Raw genomic sequence first — 12995 nt, forward strand, 5'->3', positions numbered from 1 at the left:
TTTCGTAGCTTGAGCGGTTGAAGGGAAAGAATTGTGCACTCTTTCATCCTTGTTGTACAATGTAAGAATTGTATATTATCGGATTGTAAACTCTTCGACTGTATACTTTGAATATCTAGGCTGTGGTTGATGTCTATAAATGTTATTTACATGTTCATGTATGTATATCCTGTGGGTGAAACCCTGAATGATGCCAAAGGCTTTTTTTTAAACCTGTTTTGTCAGAAAGTGTGAAAGTCCCCATCACTTTCTTGTAATCTAATTTTAGTAAAAATATGGGGCTTGTTTGAAAATTTCTTTAATATTATACTTTTAGTTTTGATTATTATATTTCTAAATGTTTAATTACTTTCTTAGTTATGTGTAACTTCTAAACGAGCCTCTACGTGACTAACCCATGTTATGAGACGTGACACTAAACGGACCCTTAAACTTGTTTGGTAGGAGGAAAATTATAAAGAAAAAGATAGGTGAGGGAATTAGTACAAGAATTTTGATACTCGTGTTTATTTCGTTAAGTGAAAAAAAATAAGGGCATAAATTGAATTAAAGATGTCATATCCTTTAAAGTATCTCAATTTTAATTTTTCCAAATATAAAAATACTACTTTACGAGAAAATCCACACCAAAAATAATATTATTTCCCTAGTCTGATTTATTTTCTCACTTAGTTTACATTATATTTTTCTTTCTTTCTTGTTTTAAACATAGCTTAAACGCGTGTTTGATTGGAGAGAGATAGATGGAAGGAGATGTCTAATTTTTTGTTTTGGTCGGAGGGAGAAGATGAGAAAGGGGGAAATAGAGAGATAACCTATCTTTATGGATCCACATAAACCAATCTTTTTAATAAGCCTTTTTTGTATGGACACTCCCTCAATTTTACACTTTTAGCAAATTAGTTCCTTAACTTTTAGCCTTGGCAATTTACTCCCTAAACTTTAAAATTTGATGCAATTTGGCCCAAATTGAAAATGAAGTTAAAATTTTGAACAGTTTCTTTCACGTGAACGTTTAATAAAGCCAATTTTAGTTTTTTTGCATCGAATTGATCTCCATATACAGATGATAAGCAAAAATTTTTTGAAATTGGGGAACCTTAAATTTTCTCAAAAAAACTGTTAACCCTCATTTTCAAAGAAATTTTCACTCATGATGTGTGTATGGGGACCAATTTAATTCAAAAAGATCAAAATTAGCCTCATTAAATGTTCACGTGAAAGAAACCGTTTAAAACTTTAACTCCGTTTTTAATTTAGGCCAAATTGCAATGAATTTCAAAATTTAAGAGGTAAATTGTCAAAATTAAAAGTTGGGGAACTAATTTCCTAAACACATAAAGTTGAAGGGGTATTCGTACAAAAAAAAGCCTTTCAATAATAAAAGATTATGTCAAATTTAAATGAAAAAATACTATTTTTTTTCCTTAAAAAGGAAATATCAAAAAGTAAAATAAAATGTGACAATTAAACAAATAACTATAACTCATTATTTTTAACTCTTTTTCTTTCATACTAACAACTTGAAAAATTATGATATTCGTCATTTCATCCTTCACATATTCCATCCATTTGACTTTTTTCTTATCTCTACCATCATGTCTCCAACAAAACTAAACCTTAAATTTGAAATAAATTAAAGTTAAGAATAATGTTATAAGACATCAATGATATTAAATCTCATAATCTAATAAAAAGTGAATCTCTGAGACCCATAAATTAAACCCATTTTTATCGATAATAGTGTTTAATATAAGTAGTGCCTTTTAGCCTTTTTCACTTTAAAATAGGGTTTTCACTAGATTCTAGCACGTGATTCCCAGTGGTGCACCTTCGTGACATCCTAAGAGCATGAAAGTTTTAAATGAGTGCAAACAAAAAAGATTCTATTAATCTAACAGAACTCTGTCAAAACATCATACGTGATTTTCTTAATACGACAAATATTATTTATTATGATTAACAAACTAGTGAATGGACGGACTCATACGCTTTACAATTGGAGAGGGAGAAAAAAAGAGCAATGAATAAACTCTTTCTAGTATCTTTTATTTTGAAAAACTCAATCAGACTACAAACTTATAATTTGAATCATTGGACCAATCTTGCTTTTCTTAATCAAAGCTAGTAGTTTTCTAACCCCCAAAAAAAAAAAAAAAAAAGCCCAAAGCTAGTAGCCTAGGTGTGTGTAGACATTTGAACATAATACCAGACAACACGATTATAACGTGTAAACTCAAGAAATATGCGCGTTTTTTTTTTTTTTTGACTTCTCCAAAATATGGAGCTTCCATGGCAGCTTATATCATATTTAGTCTTTACGTGAATGTGAAGGCATTTAACAAGATCTAAGGGACATATTGACCAAATTATTTTCGAAAAACTAATAATAGTTTTCTTTTTTTTTTAACATTAAATGATGCGATAATTCATTTATTGGTGAATTTATTTACGAACACTTATGTTTTTACTATAAATTAATAATTTATTTGTAACATTACATAAAAACTTCAGTAGACAACTTATGATCACTATTACCTTCCATTTAAAATTGTTTAAAGGACAACGAAAATATTCATTATTCAAAAAACTGGATAGAGTTTATTACCTCCAGTCTTGATTTTTGTTTGTTTGTTTTTAAACTTAGGGGTAAGAAAATTTAAACTCGGCATCCTATAATAGAATCAGATGTAGAATTATTACTAAATTACACTCTAGTCTAGATATTGAACCTATGACGTATCATAATAAGAAAACCAAAGCAAGTGTCTTAAATCATGTTTACTATAATGATCAGGAAATATCATTTTCTCAATAAAAATGTTTAAAAGAATTAAAATATCAACATTAATATAACTGTTCGGATTTTAATTTTGAATAATGTCGATCAAAATATCAATCGTAACATATTTAGGGAACACGTATAAAAAAATGGTAAATAATCAATATTGCGTAATTTACTTTAATTTAATAACCAAAACACTTGAGCGTGAAAAATTTTATGTTACTCACTCAACGTTGAGCTAGGAAACATCTACAAGTAGTTTGTAATATTAATGGTCACAAGTTACAAATTAATAATTAAATAGACTAGAGCCCATATTAAATAATTATGAAAAATTTTATCGTAAAAATTATTTCCATCTATCAGTAGAAACTGTTATTTTAGAAGTTAATTTTTTAATGATTAATTTTTTAGTATCCATGTTATAGATATGCAAAAAGCGTCACATAATTGTTTCTAATTATGTGTCAAATCGTTAAAAATCTAACAGCTCAAATAACAGTGGATGCTATAAAAATTTTCACAAACTATGTTATAGTTTGGCAAGGAAAAAAAAGATTTTAAATAAATATCCTATTGATAAAGTTCTATTTTAAATTATATTATTTGTATGATATTATCTTTTTTTGTATATTTTTTTTATTTTTATGTAATTTCAATCAGATTCTATTGAATCCAATAAAGCACCTACCATAAAAACACTGAGCAGATTTAGGGTCAGTTTGGTAATCTTGTAGATTTTAAAATAATTACTTTTAGCTGTGTTGAAACAAAAATAATCTGTTCTGTAAAGTAACTGAGTGTTTGGTAAACTATAATTTTTAAAATGCTGTTAGTTCTAAAAGTAGTATCATGATGTTTGATAAACTATAAGACTGATTTTACTGTTTCTATTTAATTACCAAAATAGACAACGTAGGAGAATGTTAACATAATGTATGTGTATATATTTTTTTTATTTTATTATTATTATCAACAATTTTATTTTTTTTAGTTTACTGTTAATATAAATAATTGTTTAAGAAGTAATATTCTCTAGTTAAACTTCGTCACCTGCACGTGTTAAAAACTATAAGAACATAGACATTTAAAAAATAATAAATAAGAACATAGGACAATAGTGGGGAAAAAAGAATGAAAGAAAATAACATATGGAAAAAGAAAAAAAGAAAAAAAAAAAGAATGGGATGAGATTTTAAAGGTAGGAGTAGAATAGTACAGGCGTAAATAACATTTTTTAAAAAGTTTTTATTCTACCCTCAGCAAAGGAAAAACACAAGAGTCACGCTTATAAAATATGTTTATATATATCTTAACACGGTTCTTTCGGGAAAAAAAATATAGAGAAGTAATATGTATACAAGGATATTCTGGGTATTATAAAATATAAAAAATGGTATTCTAAGTATATGAAAACATTCATTAAAAAGTAAGTGTTGCTGCCCGCACAATTTAAAAGCAGAAGTTGATTCATGCCAGCTTTTAATTTCTGCTTTCTGAGTGAAGAAAATTTTGTCATAATTGCTTTTTTAGTTTTTTACCAAATACAAAATCGGACCAAACTTGTTAAAATAGTATTTTTGGCTGGTTGAAAAGCATTACCAAACTAGTCTATAAATTATGGGAACTTTTCTGGTACAAATATTCATTTTATCTTTCAATAGAATCTATTATTTTAGCTGGATTAATTTTTTAACTATTTAATTTTTGAATGTCCATGTAATAAATTTAAAGTTACGTCACATAATTGTTTATAATCATAGACCAATTGTTAAAAAACTTATCCAATGCTATAACAACAATTCCGGTCGCAAAAATTTTTACGAACTATATGTTAAAGTTTCACAAAAAAAAAGGGGTTCTATATTAAAAATGTTTGATTCGTATGAGATTATCAAGATTCAAGAAAAGGAGGAAACGACAATATCTGAAGAAAAGAATGTATTCTTCATTACACAATAATCTGTACAGTAAACGGCTTAAATAACTCAACTAAGCTCTAACTAATTACAATACTAGCCAATGTCTAATTGACACGTGTACAACACTCTAACAAACTAACTATCTCTAACAGCCCCCCTCAAACTCAAGGTTGAAAGACTTTCAACTTTGAGTTTGTGTCTAAGAGCAGGAAACTTAGAACTTGATATTGGCTTGGTAAGTACATCAGCTGCCTGATCAATAGCTGGAACATGCTTAACATCAATGACTTTATGTATTACCTTCTCTCTTACAAAATATAAATCAAGCTCCACATGTTTTGTCCTTGCATGTAGAACAGGATTGGCAGCAAGTTGGACTGTACTAAGATTGTCACACCACACCACTGGTCTAGTCTGAATGTCAACCTTCAATTCCTTGAGTAGAGACAAGAGCCAAGTAACTTTGGCAACTACATTTGCTAGGCTCCTATACTCTGCTTCAGTAGTTAATCTGGAAATAGTGTGTTGTTTCTTTGAACACCAAGAGACAATGTTGGACCCTAAGTAAACACAATACCCAGAAGTTGACTTTCTATCATCCGGGTCTGATGCCCAATCTGCATCACAAAAACCTAGCAAATTCAGTTGAGTAGATTTCTGAAGGTGAAGACCAAAATCAAGTGTGCCTCTCAAGTATCGAAGAATGCGCTTCACAGCACGCCAATGTGTCTCAAGCGGCTTGTGCATGAACTGGCAGACTCTGTTGACAGAGTAGGATAACTCAGGCCGAGTTATAGTGACATATTGAAGGGCTCCAACAATACTTCTATACAACTGAGGGCTTTCCACTTCATCACTTCCAAAAGCTGAAAGTTTGAAACCAGTAGTCATAGGAGCTCCAATTGGCTTAGCATCTTGCATTTTGGCTTTACACAATAAATCAGTGACATACTTTTTCTGAGACAGATGCATACCACCTGCCGTATGAGTCACATGAATTCCTAAGAAAAAGTTCACTTCTCCCATATCCTTCAACGTAAAGCAATCATTTAGCAGTGTGATTAGCTGTTGAACCTCCTTCTCATCACTCCCAGTTATCAAAATATCATCAACATACACAAGTATAAAAGTGACATGTTGAGAACTAAACCTGATAAACAGGGATTGGTCGGACTTGGAGGATGTGAACCCCTGTGCAAACAAAGCATTTTTCAGCTTGTCAAACCAGGCTCTAGGTGCCTGTTTCAGGCCATAGAGGGACTTGTGAAGTCTGCAAACAAATTGAGGATGCTTTGGATCTTCAAAACCCTGAGGTTGAGTCATGTACACTTCTTCTAGTAAATCTCCATTGAGAAAAGCATTGTTTATGTCCAACTGTCTAATACACTAACCTCTTGCTAAGGCAATGGTAAGAACCACTCTAATTGTAGTCGGCTTCACAACTGGACTGAAAGTCTCATTGAAGTCAAATCCAGCAACTTGATTAAACCCATTTGCCACTAGACGGGCCTTATACTTATTAAGTGTGCCATCAGGAGTTTCTTTGACTTTAAAAACCCACTTACAACCAATTGGTTTTCGTCCTGCAGGCAGAGAAACAAGGGACCAAGTACCATTCCGTATGAGAGCCAAAAACTCATCATTCATAGCAACTCGCCACTGTTCTTGAGCTAAAGCATCATGAACAGAGGTCGGTTCTGTGCAGCCATATACACTTTGGGCTTGAAAATACCCTTCTTTGAGCGTGTACTCATAGGGTGAGAATTAATCACTTGTGGACCTTGTTAAGACGGCTGGTGTGGCATTGGTGTAAGCATAGAGGGATCAATAGAACCTGCACAAGGAACATTAGTCATAGTAATAGGTGCATTACTAGAGACACCCTGATCAGTCACTAGACAGAGAGCTGTTGAATGTGATGGTAGTGAACCATGAGGAGATGAGGACGCATGATGGGCAGGAGACAGAGGAAGAGAATGGAGAGGAGAAATTACTGGAATAACAGGAGTATCGGAGAGACTGGAGGCAGGGAAGAGGAAGAAACAGAAGGAGTAGAAGTTACCTTAGAAGTGGAAAAAGGAAAAACTCCTTCATCAAAGATGACATCTCGGCAAACAAAGATCCTGCCAGACTTATCAAGACACTTGTACCCTTTTTGATTTAGACTATAACCAAGAAATGTACACTCAGCAGATCGGAAATTAAGTTTATGCTTATTGTAAGGCCGAAGATAAGGATAACAGACACAACCAAACACTTTTAGTTGGGAGAATTCAGGCTGAGTATGAAATAGCACTTCAAGAGGGGTTTTGAACTGTAAAATAGAATTAGGAAGCCTATTATAAAGATAAACAACGGTACGAAAGGCTTCATCCCAGTATTTTAAAGGTAAAGAAGACTTAGCAAGTAAGGTTAAACCATTTTCCACAATATGACGATGTTTTCGTTCAGCAACACCATTTTGCCCATGCACATGTGGATAAGAGACACGATGAACAATACCATGAGACAAAAGGAAATCAGTGAAAGCCCTATACTCACCGCCCCAATCAGATTGAATGGTCTTAATCTTGAAACCTAATTGCAATTTAACCTGGTTTTTGAAATGAATGAAGGTTTGGAATGCATCCGACTTGCTTCTAAGCATGTAGATCCAAGTAAATCTAGAGAAGGCATCAATGAAACTTATATAGTACCTATAGCCACTAGAGGATTGCACAGGTGCCATGCCCCATAAATCAGTGTGAACCAATTGTAAAGGAGCATTAAAATAGGTAGTAGACAATGGAAAAGGAGACTTATGAATTTTACCAAGGCAACACGCAGCACAAATGGAAGTAGGGCTTTTATTGCTAAGAGAAATGTTACAATTTTTCAGAACTGTGGTTACAATTTTGGCCGAAGGATGGCCTAAACGATTATGCCACAACTCAAAAACTGGACAAGAAGGATGGACAGTAATATTGGCTGTTGTGTTATTAACAGAAATGGGAACATGTGCATGAGAAATTGAATTATGTACAGGAGAAACAGGAAATCGAATGGGATGAGGCAGCTGCTGTTGAGGAAGGTTAATTTGATCTTGACCAAACACATACAGTACATTCTTAAGGCTCCCCTCCAAAAGCATAGTTTTGGTAACCTGATCCTTAACAAAACACTTGTGAGAATGAAATTCAAAAAAGACATTGTTATCAAGAGCAAACTTAGATACACTAAGGAGATTTTTTTTAATTTCAGGAACATGTAAAAGATTTTTTAAAGAAAGAATTTTTGATGCATAGGGAAAGGCAAAACTAGACTGACCAACGTGACTAATAGCAAGACCCTTACCATTACCAACATTTGTTCAAATCCAAAATAATCTGTCATCTCTACCAGGTTGTCTGTATTCAGAGTGACATGGCTGGAAGCTCCTGAGTTAGGATACCAACTTGGATCTGCAACAGTGTCTGGAGTGGCAAGGAAAGCTTGAACAGAATTAGAGTCCACAAATGGGTTGGAAGGGGTGGCAACATTAGCAACAGGACTCGGAAAAGGTCTCTGTCTATTCTGGAAATGAGAGGGCCCTTGAAAAGAATGATCAAAACGGTAATAGCAATTAATGACAACATGACGAACACGACTACAAAGCTGACACTGTGGTCTGTTAGAGGGCTAAGAACCACGACCACCTCCACTGTTACGACCTCGACCACCACTGGAATTGCCCCCACCTCGAGATGGAAAATGACCAAAAGATTGAGACTGAAAATTCCCACGGGAAAAATGATTCCCAAATTGTGAGGAAAGACCAGAATTGTTCCCAAATTGAGGGGAAAAACTAGAATTGAACCTTTTCTTGTTCCCTTGATTTGAATGAGAAGAAGCCAAATTGGCTTGAGCCGAATCAAGGGATTTATGATTCTTCTCAATCCGCGCCTCTTGTGAAAGAAGAAGAGACTCAATTTCTTCAACCGTAAAAGTATCATTCCGAGCTTCCACAGTGAGAACAAACGTATCATATTCAGAGGATAATCCTTCAAAAATTGCTTCAAGGTGTTCCTTAGAGGATACAGGATTTCCAACAAGATTCAGCATACTCACACAATGACGAATTTGCAGCAAATAATCATTCATTGTCAAAGAAGTTTTCTTGATGTTTTTGAGTTGAGTCTTATATTGAGAAATTTTGGCACGAATCTGAGCAACATAGTAGAGATTCAGAGTGTACCAGACCTGCACTGACGTCTCGCAATTGACAACCCTAGAAAGAACGATCTCGGTCATGGAAGAAAGAAGCCAGGACACCAACAGCTGATCTTGCTACTCCTAGTTCAAGAAATCTTGATTAATTCATCCTGCGACTTCATCCGCGTCACTGAGAAACTTCATCGGTGAAGAATTTGAATCGGAGATGAAATCCAGCAACTTGTGCCCTCGAATCGTAGCAACAGCCAACTTTCTCCACGGAAGAAAATTAGAATGATCAAGCCGAACTGAAATTGGGTGACTGAAGGAAACAAGATTGAAACAAATAGAGGAATTCAAAGGTTCTGCCTTGGCGGACAAAGAACCACTCTCGCCAGAATCAGAAGGCTCTGATACCATATCAAGATTCAAGAAAAGGAGGAAACGACAATATCTGAAGAAAAGAATGTATTCTTCATTACACAATAATCTGTACAGTAAACGGCTTAAATAACTCAACTAAGCTCTAACTAATTACAATACTAGCCAATGTCTAATTGACACGTGTACAACACTCTAACAAACTATCTCTAACAGAGATTATCTCAATTTTGTATAATTTTTTAGAGAAAAGCCATAAAATATCCATTTAATTTTATTTGAATATAATTTCTACCTTGAGTTTTTTAAAATTCAAAAACTATAACTTACGTTTTTCAAACCAGACATAAATATCTATTATTTTAACTTTTTGTTTAATTTTTTAAAATGACCAAATTGTCTTAAGATATTGTTCAAATTTGTGCTGGGCTACTAACTTCTAAATACTCCTCTTAGATTTTGTTTTTTTTTTTATCATCTTAGATTTAGTCATTCAGCAATGTGTGAAATTTAAAACACTAAATATGAACAAGATTTTTTTTTCTTTTTTTTTCTATTTTATGAAGAAAGTGAAATCTCAAAAAAAAAATGTAAATTTTTTTGTCAAGTTAGTAGGACTGGGCTATTCTAAAAATTTGGTTTACTATACATTAAATTTTGAAATCTTTAAAAAATAACTGTTCAATATAGAGCCTAACAAACCAACTTGTTAGAATAGCACATTTCTACTAATTTGAATTTTTTTTTTTTAAGATTTCATTTTCTTCTTAAAATGAAAAAAAGAAGAAAAAAGACTTGTTCAAATTGATGCTGTAAAATTTTTTTTTAAATTTAAATAGTATATAAAATATTCAAGGATAATTTAACCATTTTTTAAAAAAGTAAACCATAAAAGTTAAAATAAGGGATATTTTTTTGTCTAGTTTAAAAAACACAAAGAATAGTTTTTAGATTTTAAAAAGCTCAAGAGCAAAAATTATATTTAAGTAAAATTAAAGGAATAAAGTGGAAAATATCCCTTTGAATGTATGAGTGTTGAATTTTTTTCTTTTACACTTGATTAATATCTTTAATTAACTATTAATCAAGAATAAATAGTAAAAATTTTAAAATAATGCATTTAAAAGGTGAGTTCATGTGACGTTTGGTAAGACGATTCGTACCCTGATTCGAATCATGGTTCATGGTTCACTACAGTATTTTCTCTCACAAAAAATACACGTAAATCGAAAATAGTTCTAATCTCATGATTCTAATCCATGAACCAAGCGTCTCCTAAGAGGCTGATCATTTGCTTCACTTCACTTGAGTGAAGCCAACTCGAGTGCAAACTCCAACTTAACTTTACGTTCAGTCCCCCATGACTCAAATGAAGAATCGAGTATTAACAAGTCAGCAGTTACGTTTTCAAGTTCAACTCCCACCCTTCAACTCAAGTTAAATGCTACAATTAAAATATTATTTTGTCTTACTTAAATAATAAATTCCAAACAAAAATAATTACATCTCCTTTATCTTTTACTATTTACAACTCAAATTTTAGTATAACTAAACAAAAACTTAAATAAATTCTCAATTTAAACCTTAATTTAAATGTGTATATACTTTCAATTCAAATTAAGATCTTTATTCCAATCATCTTAATTCAAATTATGGAAAAAAAACACACCCTAATTTTTCTCAAAATTAAAGGCATACTTTTAAAATTTTTCAATTTGTTCTTTTTGATGTAATTTTGATTAGATTTAAGGTGTTGTTTATTTCACCGATTTGAATTTAGAATTCAAGTTTTACTATAATAAAAAGTTTTTTAAAATAATCACATATAACTTTTTTACTATAATAAAAAAAATTTATATAAAATTAGATCTTAACTCAAATTAAAAAGTCGAATTATCAAACGCTAGCTCGTTTGGTTGGAGGATTCGTTCTCTGATTCGAATCATGGTTCATGGTTCGCTACAGTATTGTAACACCCCGAGGAATTAAATGGAATTAATTGAGATAATTAAGAATTATTAGTGTGCCTAATCTGATTTAATTAATTGAGTTTTGATTAATAAATGTTTCTGACGTGTAATTTAAAATAATTCTAAGGTATTTAAATATCCCAGTAATCTCATTTTAATCCAGAAGTGTGTATGGGCGCATTTCTGGACTGTTTTTTAATGTTGATACTTATCTATTTTCTTTTCTTTTTCTTTTTCTTTTTCTTTTCTTCCTTTTCTTTCTTTTTCTCCTTCCTTCCTGTGCCCACTGACCACTCTCTCTCTCTCTCATCTTCGTTCTCTCACTCTCTCTCTCGGTTCTCTCTCCTATTTTGTCTCAAATCAACCGGATTTCGAACCAAATGAAAGTTTCAAAGAGTTTTCAACATCAAGAGAAGGATTCAAGGTAAGATTTCTTAAAAACCTCTCTTGAAATCCTAAATTTTTGGATTCTAAAACTTATTTTTGGTTCGAAACGAATTTTGATGGATTTTGAGTAAAACTAGGGTAGAAATTGGGGATCTTGGGTTCTTTGGACATGTTTTAGTACCTAGAACCCGGATTCAGGTATTGTCCCTTGAGATATTGTGAATTGAGACTGAATTTGCAGGTTTTCAAATTGATTTCCACGAGTTTTCTCGCACTAGTGTTCTTCATCGGTCGACCGGACTACACTGAGGCCACCAGTCGACCGAATTGCACACCACCGGTTGTTGCCTAAAATTGTGAATCTAGAATCTCGCAAGTGCACGAGTCAACAAGTAGTAAAATGATGAATAACCAAGTATCGTCCCACAGGGATTGTGTGTTTTTGAAATCAAGTTGCTAAGTTAATTCTATTCAAGTTTTTAAGAAGAAAACTAAAGTTGATTTTAAGATGTTAAAAACTAATGATAATCTGACTGTAAGAAAATGAACAACAAAGATAAAACTAATTAATAACAAAATGTGCAAATAAAATTGGCCAAAATCACTGTGCGTGGCTCACAATTGCTAAAATGTCTGCTATCAGTGATGCGCGATGCTGCAGCAACGGACAGCAATGACTACTTCCTGTTAACCAGATTTACTAAACCAGGGATTTTCCAATCCTCTGTCTACTGATCTTAAAGCTAAATCCCACAAATCCCTTTGCAAATATAGACTCTAAAATCAGAGAATGAAGCTCTAAATCATATGGTTATGCAAGACACAATATATTCCTATATCATGTGAATCAAAAATCTAAAACAAGATCTAAGAACCTGCACTATTCAAGTTGTGTCCACTCAACTAAATCTTCCCAGATCTAATCAAAGCTATACTCCCCTCTTATGATTTCCCAATCACAGTTAAGGCACAAATTCAGTTCACTTGAATAAACAGAGAAATAATCATCAAATCCATTCAACATCAACTAGCAACTTAATATTTAACAAATCAACAACCTCAGCCAACACATCATAATCTCATAGAAATATATTTATGAATTCAAGTTCAGATTCAAGAAGAAGAGTAAATATTCTTTAACAAGAAAAACAAAGTAATGAGAATAAGAAAGACTAAAATGATGATGAGAGAATCCGAATCCCCTCCAAGGTTTCTTCTAGCTCTTCTTGCATCAACAATGGACCTTCCTTTACGTTCAACACCCTGTGACGTTTCCTTCTTCTTCTTTCCAGTACTGGAGCTGGTACTTGATCAGAGAAATGGAGGTGGTTTCCTTTTCCAAGTTCAGCCGCCTCTGCGTTACAAAATATGACCAAGGAC

General features: G+C 32.6%; 1 protein-coding gene across 1 annotated transcript; it reads right to left on the reverse strand.

Annotated features, from left to right (window-relative positions):
• Positions 1 to 4842: 4842 nt before the first annotated feature.
• LOC112091288 (uncharacterized mitochondrial protein AtMg00810-like) lies at positions 4843 to 6030 on the reverse strand. The gene has a single exon (XM_024164479.1). It carries the CDS (start codon positions 6028 to 6030, stop codon positions 4843 to 4845), a length of 1188 nt encoding a protein of 395 aa, XP_024020247.1.
• Between the last annotated feature and the right edge of the window lie 6965 nt (positions 6031 to 12995).

This window comes from Morus notabilis, unplaced genomic scaffold (genome assembly GCF_000414095.1).
Source record: "Morus notabilis unplaced genomic scaffold, ASM41409v2 Scaffold995, whole genome shotgun sequence".
Lineage (NCBI taxonomy): Eukaryota > Viridiplantae > Streptophyta > Magnoliopsida > Rosales > Moraceae > Morus > Morus notabilis.

Excerpts from the sequence above, each read along its gene's own strand:
- LOC112091288 (XM_024164479.1), bottom strand. The coding sequence starts at position 6,030 with ATGACTCAACCTCAGGGTTTTGAAGATCCAAAGCATCCTCAATTTGTT.